The 25,190-nt window shown below is 42.7% G+C and overlaps 1 protein-coding gene across 2 annotated transcripts in view; it reads right to left on the bottom strand.

The window, feature by feature from the left end:
- USO1 (USO1 vesicle transport factor) overlaps positions 1–25,190 on the bottom strand; it is a 63,976-nt gene that overhangs the window by 5,372 nt on the left and 33,414 nt on the right. Inside the window, exons 9-21 of one of the 2 annotated variants that reach the window (XM_084760548.1) lie at positions 22,989–23,167; positions 17,704–17,844; positions 15,424–15,512; positions 14,938–15,092; positions 13,874–14,085; positions 12,498–12,518; positions 9,031–9,141; positions 8,669–8,787; positions 8,369–8,550; positions 7,217–7,338; positions 3,998–4,136; positions 2,772–2,935; positions 1,247–1,333 (exon numbers count right to left, since the gene is read on the bottom strand). In XM_084760548.1, the coding sequence (XP_084616674.1) occupies positions 1,247–1,333; positions 2,772–2,935; positions 3,998–4,136; positions 7,217–7,338; positions 8,369–8,550; positions 8,669–8,787; positions 9,031–9,141; positions 12,498–12,518; positions 13,874–14,085; positions 14,938–15,092; positions 15,424–15,512; positions 17,704–17,844; positions 22,989–23,167 (1,721 nt within the window). The remainder of the gene's footprint in view (positions 1–1,246; positions 1,334–2,771; positions 2,936–3,997; positions 4,137–7,216; positions 7,339–8,368; positions 8,551–8,668; positions 8,788–9,030; positions 9,142–12,497; positions 12,519–13,873; positions 14,086–14,937; positions 15,093–15,423; positions 15,513–17,703; positions 17,845–22,988; positions 23,168–25,190) is intronic. The other variant, XM_084760549.1, reaches the window with a different exon arrangement.

Below are 25,190 nucleotides of genomic sequence, written 5' to 3'. Positions count from 1 at the left end.
CCTTTTCTTTAATTACTTTCTATTGCCAATTATAAAAAAAAAGTGTGGGCAATATTATTATGGATTATTTTTGTTCTTGTACTTTTTTCATTTCTGTGTGTATATATATGGTGATACGTCTGTGTGTGATGATGTTGCCTTAGGGCCTGTGTGAAGGACAGAAGTTGGCACTGGCCTCTTTTCTTCACTTCATTTGTGAGGCAGTTTTTCACTGAGCCTGGAGCTCACTGTTCTGGCTAGACTAGCTGGGAAGCCATCTGTAGGACCCAACTGTGACACATGACAACGTGGATGCTGGGGATCCAACTCAAGTTCTCATGCTTCTGTAGCAAGTTCTCTACCTACTGAGCCACCTCCCTGTCTCTATATAGCATTTTGTATAGTGTACACCTTTAATGCCAGCACTTGGGAGGCAAAGGCAAGAGGATCTCTGAGTTTGAGGCCAGCCTCGTGTACAGAACAAGTTATAGGGCAGCCAGGGATACATAGAGAGACCCTATCTCAAACAACAACAAAACCAACCCCCACTGGGCCCCCCAACTCATGCACTCAACCCCCTGCCCCCCCCCAACTCCCACAGACGCATGCACTCAACCCCCATTTGCACTCATGCAGGCAAAACATTCAAGCACATAAGAGTAGAGAAATCTCCAACAAGTTTAAGATGTACAGACACTGGTGACATAGGCTCAGTGTGGACACGTCTCTCAGTCTGTGAGTGAGGCCGCTAAGTACTGGAGGAGACAGTAGCTAGCACAGTTGCACAGCTTGGTTTCTGATAATTTCTCTTGTCAAATAACCATACACTGATTTATAACACAGAAAGGAGGAAGGATGGACAGAGAAGAGAGAGAAGGAAGGAAACTTAGAAACTAGCAGCCAGGCTAGCAAGATGGCTCAGTGGGTGACTACCTGAACGCAATCCTAGGACCCACATGGCAGAGGGAGAGCCAACTCCCTGAGCTGCCCTCTGATTTCCAGCTGTGTGCTTTCCAACGTAAGCTGTGTCCACACACACAGATATAGCACAAAATAAATAGTGAATAAACGTAAAACATTTAAAACAAACCAACACTAGACAAAACAACATCAGTGTCAAGGCAAGCACAGCGTCTGGATGTTCAAAGCTTGTCTTCCTTACTGCACTCTGTTGTTCCGGACACGGAGCTCTAGAGCAATCAACTGCAGGGTCACTCTACAGGGGCAGAGACAAGACCAGACAGAACAGGCTCACGTTGGACATTACCTGCTTTAACTCTGCAACCTGCTCGGGATCCGTGGGTGAAGCTGTTGCTGAAGCCTGTTGGTTCATGCCAGATACTTGTGAAGATTTCTACAATTAGCATAGAAATAAACTATGAAATAAACTAGCCGTAGGAAGAAAAGGAGTCAAAGCAGAGGTGCATTTGCAGCAGGATGCTACAGGAGCTCCCCAGGGACTTCACACGCTAATGTTTATAGTAAGATTTTATTCTACAGAGTGCTGACTACCCACAGCTTTAGAAGCTGCACTCATACCAAGTGATTCATCAAATCTAAGCATGAACCTGAACTTGTAAGGATCAAGAACATAAAAACAGATATTTACTGAACTACTTCCACATTAAAAAAACGATCTCATCTTAAGTGTGAGAAACCAGGGAGATGGCTCAGTGTGTGATATGATTTGTATGTATGTAATATGATTCCAGTATGTATGAAACATGGTTGAAGCCTGGCAGTATGATTTTGATTCCTGAGATCCACACAGTCACAGGAAACAATCAACTCCTGAAAACTGTCCTTTGACCTCCACTCTGTGGTTTAAGTGCCCATGTCTACATAACACACGCACTCTCACACTCTCTCTCTCTCTCTCTCTCTCTCTCTCCCCTCTCTCTCTCTCTCTCTCTGCAACAGAAATAAAACAATCTCTAAACCACATCATCATTATTTTTTAAAGAAATAATCCCCCTCATTTAAGAAAAAAAAAAAAGCCAGGTGTGGTGGTGCACGCCTTTAATCCCAGAACTTGAGAAGCAGAGGCAAATGGATCACTATGAGTTCGAGGCCAGCCTGGCCTATAAAGCAAGTCCAGGACAGCCAAGGCAACACAGAGAAACCCTGTCTCAAAAAACAAAACAAAACAAAAAAAGAAAAATAGATAAAAAGCAAGCTGAATGTGGTGGCTCAAGCCTTTAATCCGTGCAGAAGTAGCAGGTCCATCTTGGTCTATACAGCAAATTCCAGAAGCAGGGATCCATAAAGAGACCCTCTCTCAAGAGGAAAAAATGAGCAAATGAGCTGGTGCAATCGCACTGGTTTTTAATCCAAGCACTCAGGAGGCAGAGGCAGGAGATCTCTGTGAGCTCAGGACTAGCATGATCTACATGGTGAGTTTAGAGGCATCAGGCCACGCATGGGCGCGCACACCTGTGATTCCCCCACTTGAAGGTGAAGGCAGGAGAATCAGGAACTCAAGATCACAGAGATGGCTGAGACTGTCAAACAAACAAACAAAAACAGAAACAAAACAACAACAACCAAAAACAAAACAAAACAAAACAAAACAAAACCACAGCTGGCTATGGTGGTACAAAGCTTTCATCCAGCTCTCAGAATCTGTGAGTTTGAGACCAGACTGGTCTACATAATGAGTTGCAGACCAGCCAGAGCTACATAGTGAAACCCTGTCTTAAAACAAAACAAACAAACCCAGAAAAACAAGCAAGCAATATAATGAGAATTTCTCTTGATCACTTATTTACATTTCTTTTTTAACATTTCCTTACCAAGTTTTCGATCAAAGAGTCCTTTTCGGCTAGCTGGCTTTGCAAGAGCTCCTGATGACTTTTTAACTCTTCAATCTCTTCTCTCAGCCTACTGATTTCTTCTGGCTGAATGCCGTTCACCTGAGCCCCATCACCATGAGAACCTTGATGGTGACTGTCTTTTCCTAGCAAACATGTACAACATTGGGAAAGCTGGCATGAGTCAAGCTCTCCATCTTCCGGATCACATGAGATGCCATGAATGCCCCCTTAGCCCGAGAAACTGGCAAAGCCCTGGCAGAGGGCGCTATCTGTCCCAGGAAGCTCTTGGTTTGGTGATCCTTGACTAAGAATTACAGTAGCTTTAATTCCAGTTCTGACAATAAACATTAAGTCAAATCCATTTAAATATAGAAAATTTTGTTTCTAAAAATGTTATTCACCCTCACAGAAATAAACTTACTCATCACAAGGCCCTGCAAGAGGACGCTCTCTGTGAACATGTGAGGGCTGCTAGTGTGGCTGACTGTGAACACCACCTTCACACAGAGTCCAGGGGTGGAGCCCCAGCACCACCAAGAAATTAAGTGACAGGAATTTGAATTCTTTTTTCTCCCTCCTGGTGTCCAGCGTATGAGGGTATAACCCCAGGCAGAAGGCTGCAGGCACCAAACACACGATGGCTAGAGGGCGGAGCCCTTTTCTTCTGCCTCTGTACATAAGAGAGAACAGGACTGCATGCCTGGTCTGTGCCAAGAAAAGGGGGGTTTACAAGGCCAGGCCCAGACCCCAACAGCACCTAAATGCCCACACACAACACAGGCAATTATGACTTCTGAGAAAACCACTCCTATCTGCCTGGGACTGAACTAGAATTTTATATATCTGTTATCTCATTTAATTTTCAGATGACATGAATGCTATTACTTCAGTTTTGGAATTGAAGCAACTGAAATACTGTATCAGTCAATCTCAAATGGCCTGTGGGATGGATCACCTGGGGAGCTCGTAATAATGTTAGAGAGTGTGTCACCAAGGTCAACACTCCCTGGATCAGGCAATCAAGCAGGAAGCATGGACACTGGCTTTCATATTGGGAAGATCTGGTCTTAGCTACTCTTAATTACAAACTATCCTGCATTAAGTTCTAACTTAAAGTGTGTCACAGTGATCATGGTTGGAGAACACACAGTTCCCAGAGACTCTGTCTGTGCAGCTCCTGGGGACAGAGTGACCTAGACACTCACCCAGCTGAACTTTGAGAAGATTGTACTGATCCTTGTGCTGCTGAATCTGCGATGCCTGCTGGGTGACTGCTGTCTGCAGCTGCTCGTTCTGACATTTCAATGTGGAAACTTGCTGTTTCAGCTCCTCCAGCTGCAGGTCCTGTGAAACAGACATCACTCAGATACTCCTATTTCACACACTACGCAATTAACATACACAGGCCTTTTCCAAGACCAGTTTGTTAAAACACTCAACATTTCCAAAGTCAACACTAGGCACCAGGACCTGAATGTAGTGCTTCAAGCACACGCTGCTCAATACCTCGGCACAGCCTGCCATCTTACTCATTTGGGGGCCATGAAACCAGGTAGGAAATGTATACCAAGGCTGGGTGTGGTGGCGCATGCCTTTAATCTAATCCCAGCACTCGGGAAGCAGAGGCAGGCAGATCGCTGTGAGTTCAAGGTCAGTCTGGTCTACAAAGTGAGTCCAGGGCAGCCAGGGCTACACAGAGAAACGCTGTCTCAAACAAAAATAAAAATAAAATGTATACGAAACTACCTAAGAAACTTAGTAAATGAAGACACACATAGGCATCTATGTTATTTAAACTTATTATTTACTCTTTATATGTGTGGGTACACATACGGGAGTGGGAGGAGGAGTGGCAGGAGGTGGTTCTGTCTTTCCAGCTTCAGAAGGACCGGGCACCCCGGCCCCCATGGGCATCTGCACTCATGCACACGTAACCATACACAGATACAGTCACATAATTAAAAGTAATAGAAATACATTTTAAAAAATTGGGGCCACAAGCAAGCTTCTATGCTTGTCATAGTCAGTTCATATATACATTTAGAACACTTAGATACCTTACTAATTGTCCATACTACTATATAGCTTTCACAACCATAATTTTAAAAATGATTTGTGGATGTGCGTGCGTGCGTGCGTGTGTGTTGTGTGTGTGTGTGTGCGTGTGTTGTGTGTGTTGTGTGTGTGTGCGTGCGTGCGTGCGTGCGTGCGTGTGTGTGTGTGTGTGTGTGTGTGTGTGTGTTGTATGCGTGGAGGCCAAAAGAAGGCCCTGAGTGTTCCTCTGTCACATTTCGCCTATTTCTTTGAGGCAGAGTCTTCCCCTGAACCTATATGGCTTATGTTTTCTTGGCTAGGCTGAAAGGCAGCAGCAAGTCCCAGTAATCCCCCTGTCTCTGTTCTGCTCAAAGCTGTGGTTACAGGAGCACTGGGCACCGAGTCTGCTGTGTGCGTGCTGAGATCCCAACTCAGGTATTTATGAGTTATCTTTTCAGCCATTTAGCCATAATTCTTAATGCTCACTTAGTACCTGATCAAGTAGATATAATATAAATTATATTAAATGTTTTCAACACTGAAGTGAATTTCTACTTTTCAATGATAAATGTTATTACATAAACATATTTGTTCATTAAATGGTTTTTCTTGAACTTTGGAGAATTTCTTAGCATGAATTCTCAAATGTCATTCAAAGGATATAAACATGTTAATAGATGTTTATTGCTGACAAGATTTAACTGGTTAGGATGTAAAAATTAACATTTTATAAATAAGCCAGTAATTAGGTCAGAACACTTTCCTTTTTCTAAATCAACTGTATTTATCAGACCCAAATGTAAGCTACATACCACATTGCCAAAATACCACATTCATAAACTAAAAATGATTATTTGAACCAAGACATAGATTAAAAATCCGTAATGGGGCCAGGCATGGTGGTGCACATCTTTGATCCCAGAATTTGGGAGGCAGAGGCAGGCGGATCCTGTGAGTTTTGAGGCCAGCCTGGTCTACAAAGTGAGTCTGTCTCGAAAAAACAAAACAAAACAAACAAACAAACAAACAAATGAAAATTCGTAATGGGCAGTTTGATGACTCTAATTTTGAGCAAAGATTTATTTTAATTTACGGATTTGGCTGAACACTGAAGCTAAGAGCAAACATTAAGAATACAATTATATTCTAAAAAATTTCCATACAGTTAAGAAGATAAACCTACCCCACATGGGCTGTTTACATTTCTTTTATGACATCAGCAATCTAATTTTTCAGATAATACTATAATCCTCTGCAAAACTCTATCATGGTATATCCCATGGTGAGCAATACAATGTAAGTAAAGGACAGTGACGAGCATCATGAAAGGAAAACAGAGTTCTGATCTAACTCAGCCCCCATGCTATGGAACTGCCTGTTAACATGGTCATACTCAGGTGCCCACGACAGAGATTAGGGGACCACACTTGATCCTTTCTGCACCTAACACCTGCACAGAAACATTACCAAATCCTGCTGAGTTTTATTTTCAGTTTCTACATGTCTCAAATCAGTATGATCTTTATGCTGTCTCTAATGCACACACAATTGAATTCTGTTCCAGCAATTACTGAGAGATGCTGGGAGAACTCATTAAGTCACAGATTCCCCGTTTATTCTAAACTGAATATAGTTACAACTTGTAGGGATGCTGTGAAGAAATAAAATAGTATTTAAAAGATACTGAGTTCAGAGAACCCAACAAACACCTAAGGTGGTCACTCTCATCAGCACTGTCACCAACATCCTCCCCAGCTGACCCACCACAACAACCTCTTTCCTGGCCTCCCTCCCCATCAAATGTCTTCTTCACACAGCCAGGAGCTGCTCTGGCACAGGCCAGCCATGGCAGACTTCCTGTGCTCTGTGTCATCTCCTGCCACTAGCTCTCTTTCTTTTTTTTGGGGGGGGGGGAGGGTTGAGACAGGGTCTCTCTGTGTAGCCTTGACTGTCCTGGACTAACTTTGTAGACCAGGCTGGCCTCGAACTCACAGCGATCCGCCTGCCTCTGCCTCCCAAGTGCTGGGATTAAAGGCGTGCGCCACCATGCCCGGCCCACCACTAGCTCTCTTATGGAGAGTTTGGCCCTAGGTTCTCTCAGAGCTCAGAGTGTTGCTACACCTTAGATTAGCTCTAGCACTAGGCTTGATACACTATAACATATCTATTTGTCTCACCCTGAAACCAACAGGAGACTCTGTTTGATCCATGTTTTAATCTATAACATCCCACACAGTGCCTAGCACCCAGTAAACAATTTAATAAACAGAAGCTTTTGGAAATAATGAAGTTTTCCTTCTTTATCCCTCTCCCATTTGAAATGCCAAGAAGCAGCCCTCCGTCAAGCAGGGTTGCTGCCAGTCAGCAGAGGACACCTGGCTGGTACTTACTTGCTCACGGATCATATTCTTATAGTGAGTCACAATGTTATCATGCTGTTCTAAGGTTTTCTTTACCTCTTCCTCTTTCTTATCTTCTTCACTGGACTTATAAATAGCCTTGGTAATAACACCTGAAAAAGAAAAGGTACTTAAATTCTAGAATGAATGGTTTTCATGAGGTTCAACAGACTGAATACAGGGTATAAATGTTCTTTTTTCCTCAGATGAAGGCATGAGATGAGAGCAGCACCTAAGCTGTGTGAACACATGGCTGGGGCTGAGCTCAGAGTGCTTCTGTCTAACCATCGCTACAAGCCTGGACCTTGAAGGCTTCAGCTTCCAGCCTCTATCTGCTAACCTAGGCCTACGATGTTTTTAGCTTCCTGAGACTCACTGCTGGACAAGCTTACCCTTTCTAGTTCTTTCTGAACTCTGGATGGCTGGTTTAACTCAGCTGCTCTGGCTCAAAACTATTCTCCAACTGACTTATTCAAACTGGCTTCTCACTGAACTGCTCTGCTTGCAAAAACTGCCTCTGAACAGCACTGACTGCACTAACTGACTGGAACTGAACGGAACTGCACAAATGCAACTGCACTCAGCTGAACTGAACTCTTTCTCCCTGCATTATTCCTAAGTGGCTTTTACTTCCTGTCTGTCCTTGTGAGAGTTGAGTGCATCCTGTCTGTGACTCATTCTGCAAATCTTTTTCTGATCCGCCAATTTGTCTGTCCCCCGATTAGATGTCATTATTTGGAATTAAAAGTGTGTACTCAAGGCTGTACTCCAGCAGGATCACACATCTTTGGATGTGATCCTTGTCAGAGTAGCCATGTTGCTAGATTAAAATTCCTCTACAACACGGCCTCACATGTGTGAAGTACATGCTCTGCCACCCACCTGTTATATCCCTAGCTTGATTTTAAGCATTGTGAACATGACTTCATTTTTAAGTAAGTCACGAGTAAAAATAACCTAACTCCTGACAGTCATGCAATACTCTTTCTAATCTTAGAGAATCCAAAGTCTTTCCATGTGCTGCAGATGAACTTCCTGGCTTATCACTCATCTGCATAAAGAAATACACACACACACACACACACACACACACCATGGGCCATGCACAATGACTTTGGATCAGTACAAACCTTCACATCTTACCTTCAAGCTCTTTCACCAGCTTGGTAAACTCATGATCGAATATCATGTACTCTGGACTCGGGAAGTTTGGCTGGGGTTTCTGAGATGCTCTGGAATATAACTCATGTTTGCTAATAAATCCTAGTTTCTCTATGAAATTCTCTTTGCCAATCCTCTTCTCTATTAGTTGCTTTAATTTCTCTCTACATAGATAAACATATGAGATGCTTTAAAAAATTGCAAAGTCATAAACTTGTTTTATTTATACTTTAGCAAAACATTGTCTCTGGATGACTGGAGAGCTGTTCTGCCCTTACTTACTTCGTGTAGTTTTCCAGTGAGTTATCATTGAAGTAAATTGAAATGCCCAAAAGAAGGGCACATAAGCCTTGGACCAACTGCTCTTCCTCTCCAAGATTCTCTGCAATTTGTCCTGTAAGCTGACATCTTTGTTAAGGAGTTAAATGATTTATAGTATATAGAATATTTTATTTTTTAATCTGAATTTAACATAAATCTTATGTAAGATTTTCTATAAGAAATTCTATATCTATTTGAAGCCAGCATAGCATAATCCGCCCTGCCCCACACACAGTTTAAGCATGCAGAATTACATATTCACAGTATTTTCAACCAAAGTTGAAAAACATGTTACATGTATGATACCCAAACATAAAGGATACGAATGGAACGTTGGCTGAGTTGTGAAGAAAATGTGTCACTGCTATGGGACAATTGCTTAGCCAGGTACAAAGCAACATTAACAACCCGACTCTTGTCTGTATTTTGCTTCCCTGCAATAGACAAGTTGGCAAAAAGCACTTGTATTTACTGTTTTTCAAACTCAAAGGTAGCCTAAGATCCGTTCTCTTTTGTGTTAAGATTTAAGCATCATGAAATATATAAGCAAGCCAGACTTTAAAAACTGAACTAAAAAATACATTTTATGTCTACCACAAGCTGCACTTTCCCAAATGAGTACAGTGCAGAAATAGAATTGGTTCCTGTGCACCAACACAAGTGCTTACTCAAAATACCAGTGGTGGCTGGGCTGGGCAAAGAGGCCAGCTGAAACAGTGCTTGTCTAACATGCACGAAGCCCTGGGCTCCATCCTAGCACTGAACAAAACCAGTGAGGTGGTGCACGCCTGGAGCCATAGCACTTGGGAGACGGAGACAGGGGAGTCAGAACTATAAAGTCATCCTTCAGAGGGGTCAAGCCAGCTTGAGCTATACGACAACCTGTATAAATAAATAAATAGTGGTAGAAAAAGATACTAAGAACAAAACTGTAGTGTGGGAGCTTTAAAAGCCTAAGTCCAAGACACATTAAAAATAAATGACACATAAAGCTGAGTGGGTAGGGAGGTCGAAGGATCTGGAAGAAGTTGGGGTAGGAAAAACATGATCAAAATATACTGTATAAAAAATTTAATTTAAGGGATTATCCAGAAACAGATTTGTACAAAGGAGAAGTTTAGTGTGTGGAAAAGGTACCAAACAACCACCAGTGTGCTGCAGATAGACTTCACACTGGGGCAGCTAGATAGCTGCCTAGAAAAAAATTAAGCGGGGCGGCCAAGATGGTGCAGCAGGTAAAAATGCATGCTGCCATGCCCGGTAACTTAAAGTTCACACCCCAGAATCCACAGTAGAAAGAGAGAATCGATTCTCAAAAGTTGTCCTCTGACCTCCACACCCAAACTATGTCATGTGTGCTAAAGTAGGAAGGCAGACATGCATGCGCACACAGACGACAACGAGCATGAAGATAAAATAAAACTTTAAAAGATCAATGGATCTGCTTCACATACAATTCGTTAAACAAGTGGGATAGTGAAAACACTCATAGAAATGATGCCTGGAGCTTAGGGCTAAGGGCCCTGGAGCCCTGAAAGGTGGCCTTTCCAAGAATGACTTCCTTATAGAGCACAAACATCAAAGACTGATTTAAAAAAAATCCAGAACAAGGGCTGGAGAAATGGCTCAAGGTTAAGAGTACTTGTCAAAAACAAAAATGACATGTAAGCCATAACAAAGGACAAGTTAAGCTCCTTGATGTGAGCAGAGATTAGAAAATGCAAAGCAAGCACACACCTCTTGACAAAGCCTACAACCATGTGAAACGTGGCGGGGATTTAAAGACAAGAGGAGGCTTGGAGACATCACTTGGGGCATTCTGAGGGTTCTGTCTGTAGAAACCACAGGTTGAAAGGATGAAAGAAAAGCCATAAATACAGATACACATTTAATTTTTTTGCTTCTTATGAGAAAGAGGGCGGAAAGGGAGAGAGGGATGGGGGAGAGCCCAAGCGAACACACATGTACACACGTGGTATATGTGTATACAGGATGTTAGGTATCTCCCTCTTTCTCCACTTTATTTATTTATTTATTTATGTACGTATGTATGTCAGTCAAGGAAACCTCTTACTGTAGCTGGAGCTCACCTTTTTGGCTAGACTGGTTGGCTAGCAAGTCCCTAAGTGTTGGCTCACAGGCGCACACCACATACCTAGCTTTTATGTGGGTACTAGGGAGCAAAGCATAGGCCCCATGCTTGTGAGGCAGGCACTTTACTCACTGAGCCACCTCAGCAGCCCTTTTTGTTTTTCCTCCAGTCTGTCTGTCTGCTGAGACAGGGTCTTGATGTGCATCTCTGGCTGGCCTGGACTCACTATTTACACCAGGCTGGCCTCACACGCAGCCATCCTCCTGAGTCTGCCTCCAAAGTGCAGGGATTACAGGTGTGTAATCACGCTCAAGTACCAATAAAACATCTGAAGTTAACACACATGAGCTTTAATATCAGCTATTATGCTCTCTCGAGCACATTTTCTAAACAGAAGTCCTTCTCACTCCTACTATGCTAATTCAGGTTGAGTATCTTTGTATGTTTATATAAACTAAAAGGTAGCATTTAAAACCTTTAAGGTTTTTGCATGGAAATAAGGTTACAGAAATTGGACATAGTAGGTCTTCATATAATCCTAGCACTGGGGAGGTAGAGGCAAGAAAGTCAGGCATTCAAGGCCAACCTCAGCCACGAAGTGAGTTCAAGGCCAGCTTGGCTTACATGAGACTCTGTCTCAAAACCACTGAAAACAAACACTTCTCTGTCTTATGATCAGACTCACTTTAGCAGTGGCTTCTAAGAACAAAGAATAAGAGTACTGATGAAATTCTTGAAATTATAAAAATTTTTACAATTTGTTATGAGTGGTTAAAAGAGAAGCCAATCAATTGAAACCATACTGTCTGTCTTATAAGTGAATGATATTTATACTTAAAAACACATCCTAATATAAAAAATTCTGGGGCTGGAGGTTGTGGCTCACTGAGAGAGCACTTGCCTAGCACACATAGAGCCCTGAATTTGATCCCCAGAACCATATAGGAAAACAAACAAACAAACAAACACTGTTGGCAGAAGTTGCCAAGTATGTGTGTGTGTGAATTATAAGTGTATGCCAAGTCACAGTCATACATGAACGTGTAATTACTGACTGGACCTCACTTACTACTACCCACATGCACTGTACAACTGAAACGTATGACTAGACAAGGACAGTAAGACTGGATTTTTTGTTAAACACTTTGTCAAAAGAAAAACTAAACCAAAATGAGCCTAAATAACAGCCTCCCCAACATAATAAAACCAATATGGTAGTTGTAGCATACAGATTACACTCTGAATAATCCATAATACTTCATTTAAAATCATTACAATTACAAAATTTTTACTATAGTACATTTAAAATAATGTAAGTAATAGAAAGTCACACCTTCCTCCTTCACATACTGATTAAAAGACAGACTTTTATCACTAAACTTGGCTTTAAGTTGTTTTTAAGGGAAATGGAGAAACAAGCTTGGGGGGGAAACAACACAAAGAACCAAAACTGAGGCGTCTGAGGACAGTGCAAGCACCCCGGAGGAGCCCAGGCCCACAGGGTTAGTTGTTCCCAGAGTCCTTAGCAACCAGTCTAAGAGTGAATGAGGACACTGGAGAGCCACCTGTGACAGACACACTTGCCAACATATGTGAGTAGAACAGAACTTCAAACAAGCTGTTAAAAACCAATTGCAAAACCCAAAACAAGGAAGAAGCCTGTCAGAAGAAACGGCCTCAACTTATCAGCGTACATACCCGTCTGTCGATCTTATCACCCTGCAAATTATACATCAAACATTATTCATAAACATGGCTTTAAACCATCTAAGTCCAGAAAAAACAACAAATCCTCAAATATGCTCTTAGTCTTTGCAAATCTAAGCCAACATTTAGTGAGTGTGAAGTTCTACTTATCTATTTAAAATGGCCCATGAAGGCTAATTGCATAGCCTGTGATTAGTTCCAGCGGCTTAGGCACTGCTACCTTAGGCTTTCACATTACATCATCATCACAGGTACAAACCTAAGGTGTAGATGTGGCAATGGTGGGCAGGGAGTTTTCACAGCAGACAGGAACAGGAGACCATCGAGCATTAAGTAAATATTTGAACCATTTAGTATAATTTTTTTTAATCATTAAGAGACAAGTAGTAAATTGGCAACTGAAGTAAACCAATTTAAACATCATTCAATCTTCTTCCTATTATAGTTACTTTTAAAGATTTCACTTATAACTTCTATGAACAATAGAAGTTATTAATTTATAACTTTAATTAAAAGGCTCAAAAAAGGCCTGGGAACTAGGGGTACAGCTCAGTGGTGGAAGGTGTTTAGTAAGCGCAAAGAGTCCAATGCCCAGCAGCAACGCCGACAATAGTAAGTTCACAACAGAGAAGATGCAATGGTGTGGTGAATAAACAGTAAAGGCCACAACACAGTGCTGGGGGCTCAGGCAGGCAGGCCTTCCTCTGCTCAAGAAGGACAACAGAGGGTTTACCCGTGGTTCAGTCTCCTTCAGGACTCTGGCTCTAAAGGGTGCTAAAGCATGGCTTTCGGTGTTGAGAAGAAGGGCTAAGTGCAGGTGGGCAGACCGTGGCGTAGGAGATGTGCCCAGCGCCTTGGCAGCTGTTCTTTACTTGCTCTCAGGAAGGAGCTGAAGGAACACACATTCCTAGTTACTTCCGTCCTGGTCCTGGGGGCACGTGAGGACTCAGGCACTGAAGTGTATGCCACACATGCTGTATATTTACTAGACGGCTAGCGTTTGTTTCGGGATGACCAAGAGCTTCAGGAGAAAAGAGGGAGGCAATATCTATGAATTGCATCATTTTACTTTTTCTCCTCAAATGACCCAAATCCAGTTACTGGGAACGACAAGGAAGAGCCCTGGATAATTTTAGAAGAAGGTAAGACTTGAAATATGCCTGTGCGAAGAACTTGTGTTTTATCGTAATAAGGTCCTTATAACCATTTGGCAGAATGACTCCTATAAAAATAGTTACTGCTTCCTCTCCACTGAAACCGTTGACTTTAGTGAAGCAGTAAGGCAGCATGTGCTTCCTTTCCCTCTTTGCCTGACTTCCGGCCTGTGTCACCGACGCTTACCCTTGAGGAGCCTCGGTGGCCCTTACCTGGGAAAGGATGTTGGTGCACTGCTGCAGCAGGGACACAGGCGGGTTGCCGATGCTTGTGGCCAGCTGGACCCTGAGCAGCTGCTCCTTCTGGGCGGCATTCCCTTGCAGAGCGTAGGCAAGGGCCACAGCAGCACACCAGTTTGAAAGGGAGTCCGTAGAAAACAAACCTCCACAGAGCAGCTGCCCCGCTGACATTGAGTTACCTGTTGCTGCAAGCAGATGGAAAAGTGAGATGCTGACTGTGTGGAATAGCCCAAACTCAGGACGGTTGAAAGAACCATTTTCTAAATGTGAACAGTATGAAACACTATTACATATTAAGACTTTGAAACACAAAGGGAAAACAGATGACAGAAAGGCATCTCCTAAGAAGGGTAGCTATATAAAGGAATATGTAAACACTGTAGGCATCAAACTGATGGTAACAATACAGAAAACGTCTTCATGGAAAGTGACATTTCTAAAACAATCGGCACATTATTTCAGAACTTCCATCGTCTTATTTTCATTTACAAAAAATCCATCTTCATGATAATCTTTTACAAAAATAATTTTAGTGAAATGCAATTATGTAATTAAAATGAACTTGTTGCTGTTTCTAATGACTTTTGTCAAATTGCTTTTAAAGTTATGAAGATAGTCTTCTAAACACACCTCATGTGAACCGATCTAGAGAAGCCGTGAGTAACGGCTGAGCATACTACATGGCAGGGTTATCTTCCCAGTCTTAACCACTGTCAGCAGCAGCCGTGTTCACTGTGTGTATCATACACCAGCACCAGAGTCACGGCTCTAACCATGTAAGTGCATATGTGTACTCTTCACAAGGTTTCTAATGGCATCATGCCATGTATGGAGCAACACCAGCCCCTCACACCTTAATAAAGCCAGACCAAGTAGAAAATGCAGACACATGTGTGGTCTGGCTTGCCTCTTCTGCAGCCCAAGGAAGGCTTTCCCCTGAGTTACAGACTACCTTAGGCTAAAGGTAAGAGACGATTCACATACAAGCTTGGAAAAAAAAACTTTTACTTTCTAAATATTAGAACTAAATTACTTGCCATCAATAGTGGAAGGCAGAAGTGTTGCCACAATCTCTCCTTGTCCTTTTTGGTTTTTATACAAGAAGCACTGGAAACAGTAGAGAACGGCGCAGCGCAGTACAAATGGCTGCCTCTCGTTAACCATGGACATGAGCAGGACGACAATCGCTGGTCTGTTGGAGTAGGGAGAGGAGAAGGAAATGAAGCACAACCCAAACACATCGAGGAACTGCCAGTCGTTCTGTTGTCTGACCCCAGCAACAAGTGTTCCCATCTCCATTTCACAGAAAAGAGAGTTGTGGCTAGGAGTACCGTGTGACTTGGGTGTTAACGGAAAGGCTGGTGGGTGAAGCAGGTGCTAAGTTCCAGAAGCACACAGCCCTTTACCATCAAATCACTCAGCACACACTGAACTTCAGGAAGAGGGATCTGCATATAAGATTCACTACACCCGAAACTAAGTGCCTACTTCCTCACAGGGACCCGGCACTTCCTGGTTCCTACCTTGGGGGATTTGAAGGTGCATTCACAGAAGCAAAGTAGTCTTGGTTTACTTGGCAGCCTCGGATAACTTCTGATACAGTATTTATGGTCTGTCAAGAAAGAGAATCAAAGGAATACCATAGAAAGCTAAGAGGGAGAATCTGTTTTCCAAAGAAGAAAACGGTACATCTTGCTTCTTGTTCTTATTCGTTCATTTGTTGTTTTTGGAGACACAGGGTTCCTCTGTGTAGCCCTAGTTATCCTGTAGACCGGACTGGCCTTGAACTCAAAGATCCACCTCCCTCTGCCTCCCAAATGCTGGGATTAAAGGTGTGGGCCACCACCGCCTGGTACTTCTTTGTTTTTAAGTATCAAAATTCAGACATGAGAAGATCAGTTAGAGCACTGTCATACTGAAATATTCTCTGGAGACACTTTCTTTTTTTTTTTTTTTTTTTTTTTTTTGGTTTTTCGAGACAGGGTTTCTCTGTGTAGCCTTGACTGTCCTGGACTCACTTTGTAGACCAGGTTGGCCTCGAACTCACAGCAATCCGCCTGCCTCTGCCTCCCGAGTGCTGGGATTAAAGGCGTGCGCCACCACGCCCGGCCCTGGAGACACTTTCAAGATGTTCAGTCAGGGCCTCACATTAAAACCAGCATTTGATGGACACAGTGACACGCAGCTGTAATCTCAGCACTAGAGTGAGAGGCAGGAAGAACACAATTTTAAGGCCAGCCTTATTTATGTCTGAGGCAACCTGGGTTCCATGAGACCCTGTCTCATGACCAAAACCAAACAAAAGATTTGCCCACATGCAGTTAGAAGTCTCATGAAACCAATAATAATGTACTGTTAGAAGTTACACTCAGGCCAGGCATGGTGGCGCACTCCTTTAATGCCAGCACTTGGGAGGCAAAGAGTTCGAGGCCATCCTGATCTACAAAGTTAGTCCAGGACAGCCAAGGCTACACAGAGAATCCCTGTCTCAAAAAACAAAACAAAACAAACACACAAACATACAAACAGAATGCAGTCATTGCTCAGGGAAGAGCTGCTGGCTAAGCAATCACACTGCTAGTGTACACAGAGATGCAGAAGTTGTAACAGGTACAGCGGCTTGTACCTGTGACCTCAGTACTTGGAAGATGAGCCAAGAGCAATATCTAGAGTTCAAGCCTAACCCGGGCTACAGTGATGGCCTGCCTCACAAATGTATCTCTATATAAGTCCTATTAATTTAAACATACATTCCACAAACTAATCCTGGCATTCCAGGAAGAAGGGAAGTAAAAGAGTTGTGTGTTGGAGTGGGTGGGGGCTGATTTAAAGTAGAGACAAATGAGACCAAAGATGGATAGTTCTATTCTAAAACTTTTGTTATTATTTATACTTTTAATGTACATATATTAACTTGACAAAATACAATTTACTTTAAAAATGTTAGCTCTAGCATCCATCTATCTATCTATCTATCTATCTATCTATCTATCTATCTATCTATCTATCTATCTTTGTGTGCATGTGCCGTGATGCTTATCTGGAGGTCACAGGACCACTTGTAGGAGTTGGTTCTCTCCTCCTACCATGTGGGTCTCTGGGATCCAATTCATCCCAACAGGTCGTGCAATAAGCATCTTTACTGAGCCATCTTGCCAGCCCAGCAAAAATAATTCAAGCAATGTATATTTCTGTGAACTAACTTTATTCTTATAGATAAGAAACAAAAAAATCACAAATCAAGGCAAAAATTTACAATTCTGTGAGTCTTCCTGTTGAAGGAGACTAAATAATTTTGTACTTAAAATCAAAATTATTAAGGTGATCTTAAATGGCCCAAGGATGGTGGCTCACTACTCTCTTGATACAGAAAATGTCATAAGATCATGCAAATCAAGTTGTTCAAATCTTTGTGTTCACTTTTAAGAGCACCAATGAAGCTGGCCAGGCATGGAAGGTATGCTTTACTGAAAAGCCACTGAGTACCTGAAAGATGTCGCTTTAAAGAAGCCATCTTTGGAGGGAGGAAAGCAAAGGGGGAAAGGATATAATTTCCAAAAAATATAAACATTTCTGTTCATGTTCAATAAAATTAATGAAGAGCACCATTTCTAGCTGATCAGCTCAGTTTAGCACTGCATCATGAAGCTTGAGGGAAGAGTGTGCCGCTTGGACTTAGCCTGTAGCAATTATTGTATTATCATGTAGGAATGAGGAAGCTACCATAAAAATGGTTAGCTATTGCTACTTCTCCTTCAGCTAATGTCTAATTACGGAGTGGCCTCTGTCTTCTCTTCATTTACCTCAGTCAGGATATCAGCAGGGATCCCAGTCGCCATCAGGATAGTGCCAAGCTGCTGCAGTAGCCCACACTGGAACATGGCCTTCTGGCAGCTACTCGTAGCACCGGGAGGGTTGGTGGGAGATACCAGTACCCGCACCAGCTGTGAAAGAGAATACGGTTTGTCTTTTAAAGACTTGTAGCAGGGCATGGCAGTGCACACCTGCAATCCTAGCATGTGGGAGGTGGAGGTAGGAGGACCAGAATTCCAAGACTAGCCTACTTGGATGAGGCCCTGTCTCAAAATCAACTGTAAAGGTTTGAGACAAAGCTGCTCTACCCAGAACAAGATGGTGTGTGCGGCGCGTGCCCGTATGTGCTCGCCGAGCAGAGTGCTGTGCCCTTCTTCCTTCTGCTGCAGCAGGGCTAGCGCACAACACACTTCCCTTTGCTTAATGCTGTCCCTGTCCGGTGAGCTTGACAGACAGAGCAGCATCTGCCTCAGCTGTTTCTGTACTCAAATAACACACACAGCACTTACAAAATAAGGAGACTCATGCACTGGGCGGAAGCTAGTCTCATTCATTAAATCCCTAGGATTCTGAACCTAAACATGAAATTTCAGAAACAAACAACTATTTAGGCCCAGTTACATCTTCAAAATAATGTAACATATGGCTTATATTTTATAAACTAGTCATGTTTTATGTGTAAAAATTGTGTATACCTAACATAGTATTTATCACAATACGTAGTTAATGGACGTGCCAGACAGTAGAGATGCCGAAGTAATCAACTAAAACAACTGCATCACCACAGATGGGATGTATCACAGACTCTGCCTTACTGATAAAGAGGACTTTTTGGATATGGGCAGAAAAATAAATAAAAAAATAAAAATAAAAATAAAAGAGGCTTGAAAGTGATGTTCTGTTAGGTATGGTGGCCCACCTTTAACCCTAGCACCTAGTCAGGCCAGGGGACATTGTGAGATACTAGCTCCAAAGAATGAAAAAGTGTGACCCAACTAAGAGGAAAAGCTCTAACCTTCTCCTCCTAAGTATATTAACTTCAGTTTTCACTGGCTTATGAGTGATTATAACTGTAACAACAAATCTAGTGTAACGATTTCATTAGAGTACATCTATTCAAACAGGGAAACAAAGAAACACTTTCATTCAGTATTTAATGGAGAAAGATAAACAAACCTAAACAAAACTGGAAAGACAGACACCCTGCAGGTATTCTACCAAGACCAGCATGGCTTCAAAGTCAGAAACTCAAGGACTTCATCTCTTTCATGGAGAAAACACTAAGATGAAGGAATCTTAGTTGCTTTAGTATGGACTTCATGGTCTTCACTAAGCATAAGAAAGGGACTTCTCAGCCGGGCGTGGTGGCGCACGCCTTTAATCCTAGTGTTCAGGAGGCAGAGGCAGGTGGATCACTGTGAGTTTGAGGCCAACCTGGTCTACAAAGTGAGTCCAGAGCAGTCAAGGCTACACAAAGAAATCCAGTCTCGGAGGGCGGGGGTGGGGTGGGGGACTTCTCAGTGAGGGAGGCAAGGCAAGGTGAGCCACTGCTTTAAAGTAAAACAAACACCTGTAGCACTTACATACATGTGTATATATAATATATAGTACATATATGCAGATACATACAATACAATGTTGCATTTCTCTGTGTCCATGATGGACTGTATTAGCTATTTGGACAGTAATATACTTTTTTTTTAATTAATTTATTCTTGTTACATCTCAATGGTTATCCCATCCCTTGTATCCTCCCATTCTTCCCTCCCTCCTCTTTTCCCCTTATTCCCCTGAGGGGGACTTCCTCCTCCTGTATATGCTCATAGGGTATCAAGTCTCTTCTTGGTAACCTGCTATCCTTCCTCTTAGTGCCACCAGGTCTCCCCCTCCAGGGGACATGGTCAAATATGAGGCACCAGAGTACGTGAGAAAGTCATATCCCACTCTCCACTCAACTGTGGAGAATGTTCTGCCCATTGGCTAGATCTGGGTAGGGGTTTAAAGTTTACCGCCTGTATTGTCCTTGGCTGGTGCCTTAGTTTGAGCGGGACCCCTGGGCCCAAATCTGCCTCAGTAATATACTTTTATTATTTACTTTCTTTTGTTTGTTTTTCAAGACACGGTTTCTCAGTGTAGCCCTGGCTGTCTTAGAATTCACTCACTCTGTAGACCAGGCTGGTCTTGAACTCAGAGATCTGCTTGCCTCTGCCTCCCGAGTGCACACACCACCACCACCCAGCTAGTAATACACGTTTTAAGCAGACACTTTCTTCAAAATCATTCTAAAATTTTCTTTTTTCCTTTTATTTGTCTGTCTGTCTGTCTATCTGTCTGTCTGTCTATCTATCTATCTTTCTATCTATCTTGGTGTTAAATAAATTGGGAAGAATAGGACTGAGGGTCAGAGACAGAGGGTACTAAGATGAAATGTCCTTCAAGGGAGAGCTAGAGTTATTTATTTTTTAATTAAAAAAAAAACTGTTGAATGCACATTGGTGTTTTGTCTACATGGATGTCTGTGTAAGGGTGTTGGATCTTGGAGTTACAGACAGTTGTGAGCTGCTATGTGGTTGCTGAAAATTGAACCTGGGTACTCTGGAAGAGTAGTCAGCGCTCTTAACTGATGAGCCATCTCTCCAGCCTTAAAAAAAAAAAGCACCTATTTTTTTTAAATAGGTGCTGAGGATCCAAATCAGAACCCTGTGCTTCCCAGTCAAGTTCTCTACCTCTGAGCTAAATCCCCAAACCTTCTTTCTGAATTCTTATTATGTGGGTAGAGAGGGAGGGGGAGAAGGGAGAGGGTGTATTAATGAATAGGCCATGTGTGTGTTACTGTGTGAAGACGGTGTCAGATCTCTTGAAACTGGAGTTACAAGCACATGTAGTCTCTTAACATTAGTACTGGAACCAAGCCTGGCTCCTCTGGAAGAGCAGCAAATGTTTTTAACTGCTGAGCCATCTTTCCAGCCTCTCAAAAAATTCTTTCTATGGTACTCTAAGTCATAACACAGCTACACTGCTCCAGGTCTAAAGGACTCCAAGTAGACCTATCAGAGACACGTGCACATCAGTGTTTACTGCAGCACCAGTCACAAAAGCTAAGTTATGGAACTGGCGTAGGTGTCCAACAACAAAGGAAATGAATAAAAATTTGGTATATATACAAAACAGATCTTTTTTCGAACTGTAAAGAATGAAGTTATGGGGGTCAAGAATGGCTCCTTGGTTAAGAGCACTTCCTGCTCTTGCAGAGGACACAGCCTGGTTCTAGACTGGGTGAGTCTGTGGTGGGTTACAACTACCTATACCTCCAGCTCCAGGGTCTCCAACACTCTAGTCTAGCCTGCATGGGCACCCACACATAAGTGCCACACATTCACTCAGACACTCACAGATATAACACAAATAAAATAAGCCTTAACAAATAACAAAGTTAGCTGGGCAGTGGCCTTTAACCCCAGCATTTAGGAGGCAAAGAGATGTAGATCTCTAAGTTCTGAGTTCAAGGCCAGCCTGGTCTGAGGAGTGAGTTCCAGGATAGCTAAGGCTACATAGAGAAACCCTGTCTTGAAAAACCAAACCAAACCAACCAACCAAAAATGTTATTTCTTTGCAGCAAAGTGAACGCTACTAGAGATAATCATACTAAATGAATAGGCCAAGCACAAAAGACAAATGTCATACTCTTTTGCCATTTGTGGTTTCTAGGTTTTTCATAAACACAGAGAACAGTGTAAGTATGAATGACACAGAAGTAGAAGTGAGAGCATCTACAGAACTGAGGGGAATAAGGGTGGGTGGGTGGGAGGGAGGGGGAAGAGAGCAGAGGAGTATAGGGTGAGCATGCAATCAATATGTAATATATACTTTCCCAAATGTCCCAATGGCAGCCAGCAGGAAATAGTACCTGATAACCTGAGTTTGATGAAACTTAAATAAAACTACACTACATGGGACCCACATGGTGGAAAAAGACGGACTCCCTCAAGTTGTCCTCTGAGCTCCATATACATGATGTAATACGCATGCTCAAGCCTAGTACACTAACAACAATAATAAAATAACTAAAATGCCCTTGTATAGCACAGTGCTATACACAATGAGTATATATATTAAAGGTTTTATATTTCCTCTAAAATCAACTAAAAATGCTGGATTTTCAAAATCAAATGGAAGCACTTTTCTCTTCATTGAAAGAATCCCTGACCACATGCTGGCGAGGATGTGGGGAGAGAGGAACACTCCTTCATTGCTGGTGGGAATGAAACTAGTACAGCCACTTTGGAAATCTATCTGGTGCTTTCTCAGAAAAAATGGGCACAGGGCTTCCTCAAGACCCAGCTATTCCACTCCTTGGAATATACCCAGAAAATGTTCTACCACACAACAGGGACATATACTCAACCATGTTCATAGCTGCCTTATTCATAATAGCCAGACCATGGAAACAGCCTAAGTGTCCCTCAGTAGAAGAATGGATAAAGAAACTGTGGTACATTTACACTATGGAATACTATTCAGCTATTAAAAACAAGGAATTCCCAAAATTTGTGGACAAATGGATTGAACAAGAAATTATCATAATGAGTGAGTTCATCCAGAAGCAAAAGAGACAAATGGTATATACTCACTTATATGGAGACACTAGCCCAAGGGGCAAGTCCCATGAAAGACTTTACTTACCAGGAAAGTGGGTCAGAGGGGAGGACATCCTATTGGGACTTTAGGTGAGAGAAGCATGGGAGAATGGGAAATAGAAGGATCCAGAGGGTCCTGGAAACCTACAAGAAGAACATTAGGACAGGCGGATCTGGGTCTTTGGGTCCTGCTCAAACTATGGCACCAGCCAAGGAAAATATAGGCACTAAACTTCGAACCCCTACCCAGATCTAGCCGATGGACAGGACATTCTCCACCGTTGAGTAGAGAGTGAGGTCTGACTTTCATACAAACTCTGGTGCCCCATTTCTGACCACGTCCCTTTGATGGGGAGGCCTGGTGGTACTCAGAGGAAAGATAACAGGTCACCAAGAAGAGACTCGATACCCTATGAGCATATACAGGGGGAGGAGGTCCCCCTCAGTCACAGACATAGAGGAGGGGAGTAGGGGGGAGGCGGGAGGGAGGGAGGAATGGGAAGATACAAGGGATGGGCTAACAATTGAGATGTAATATGAATAAATTAGTAAAATAATTAATAAAAAGGAAAAAAAAAAAAAAGAAAGAAAGAATCCCTGACAAAATTCTATCCCTGTGTTGTCTAAGGGCCACATACCTGTAGCATTAAGTGTAGATTGGTCACTTTTTGTGCTGACCAGCCAGAATTTTCATCTCCAACTTCAAACCAAGGTTTCATACGTTGAATATATGAGCCTTCTTTAAAAAAGTTTTGATTGGAATTGTTGTTTTTTAACAAGTTTTGGAGCAAAATCAAGCAGTCTTCCACTACTATACCTGGGTAAAGAATGTGAAATGGCAGCATTAAGGCTGGTGACATCTGAAAGTATACATCTGAAGGCTGGTGACATCTGAAAGTATACAGCTACACGGTCAACGTGGCACGGCGGGTAGCCTAGTCTGACCCCTGACACCAAGTGCCTCTGTCTGTGTGCTCTTAGTCCCCCACCAACTTCTTGATTTCTGTGTCCAACTCATTACAACAAGCTATCTCTCATATTCCCCACACAAGCTTAAATCTACAGTTTTCAGTACTGATGGTCAAGACACAGTGATGAGGCTAAAGTGCTCCTATTTAGCTCTTAACTCTGCATTCCTGGCTAGGACAAGAAGCAAGACGTCCACTATATACAAAATAGTGAACTAGTAAGTCTTTATTGGCTGAGTCCATCACACCTTACGCGATCTCAGACCTATCTGATGCTTGTCTCTGCCTCCTCTTCGAAACCCCTCTCTTTCTTGGCTTCTTGATCTAGCCACTCTCGGGCTATTTTTCATACCCTCCACTGTTTCACTCTTCTCAATCGTCTTTGCTTACAGATCTCTGTCCTGGGCATTTTCATCTGCACTACAGCTTCTGTTATTATCACAACAAAAACTTTCCCACTGACCTCTACTGTGTGCTAGACTAGCCAACGGTTCCTGCTTCCTCTGTGAGTAGCGTGTTCAAGCGCTCACAGCTCTGGCCCACCTAGTACACACAAACCTTTGGTCCTACTAGATGCATGTTCAGTGGGGTTAATGCACTTGCCAACAAGCCTGATGACCTGCGTTCAGTCCCAGAACCCACACGGTGGAAGGAGAGAGACAACCCCTGCAAACTCTCCTCTGGTCCCACACATGCTCTGTGGCACACAACACACTAGATAAATAACTGTGTAAAACAATCTAAAGAACTGCTTCTTAGAGCAGGCTTATATCACAGAACACCAGGACAACGAGCAGCTTCCACCTGCCCCCCTCCTCCCCTCATTATCATCATGCATCATGTGGTGCAGTTGGTACAAGGGATAATCAAACACTGAGGATCACAGTTCACTCTTCCTGCTGCAGCAGGATCTGAGTACTCAGCATTACAGTTCCAAGCAGAATTGTCTCACCACTCCAAAACTATCCTGTTTATCCCTGTTTCCTCAATCCAAATCCCCACAACTGTGAGTACTTTGTACTTACTGCCTCTACAGTCTTTCCCCGGAAGCTGCATAATGGAGTCACTCAGCAGCGTGCACTTACGGTCCCGTTGCCTTTCTGCAGCCTGGCAACTGCTTTCATGAGCCCATTAGCATTTATCCATTTACCTACTCAAGGACATCCTGCCTGCTGCCAAGTTCTAGCAACATGAACAAAGCATCTGTGAATATTCACGTGTAAGTGCTTGTATGGATAAGTTTTAATGTAATTTGGATAAATACGCAGCAAGATTGTGCTTAGCTTTGTAAGAAACAGCCAGTGTCTTGCACACGGGTTGCATCCTTTTTTTGTGGGGCAGGGCGGGGATTTTCAAGACAGGGTTTCTCCGTGTAGCCCTGGTTGTCCTAGACTGGCCTTAAACTCACAGTATCTGTCTGCCTCTGCCTCCCCAGTGCTGTGCACCACCACGCCGGATCCCTTTGCATTCTTACGAGCAATGTGTTTCTGTTTTTCCATATCCTCACCAACATCTAGCAAAGTGAGTGCGTGGAGGTTCGCCACTGCAAAGGTATGGGGTATCTCGCTGCTTCTTTCAATTGTCACTGCAATTGCCTAATGATGAGATACTGAGAATTTATTTGGATGTTTACTTGCAAACTGTAGTATCTTCTTTTATGAAGAGTCTATTCAGACCTTTTGCCTATTTTTTAATTTGCTTTTTTTCTTCACTATTAAGTTTTCAAGTCCTTTTTCAGATATAACTTTTACTAATATTTTCTCTTGGTTCATGCCCTGTTACCATATTCTCTTAATAGTGTCTTTTGTAGAACACAACTTTTCAGTTTTAATAAGTCCCATTTGTCAGTTTTTTTAATGACCATGTTTGTTT

The sequence above is a fragment of the Acomys minous genome (assembly GCF_964271855.1).
Source record: "Acomys minous genome assembly, chromosome: 15".
Taxonomy (NCBI): domain Eukaryota; kingdom Metazoa; phylum Chordata; class Mammalia; order Rodentia; family Muridae; genus Acomys; species Acomys minous.
Note: the sequence above shows the minus strand (reverse complement) of the source record. Positions and strands in the feature narration are given on the sequence as shown.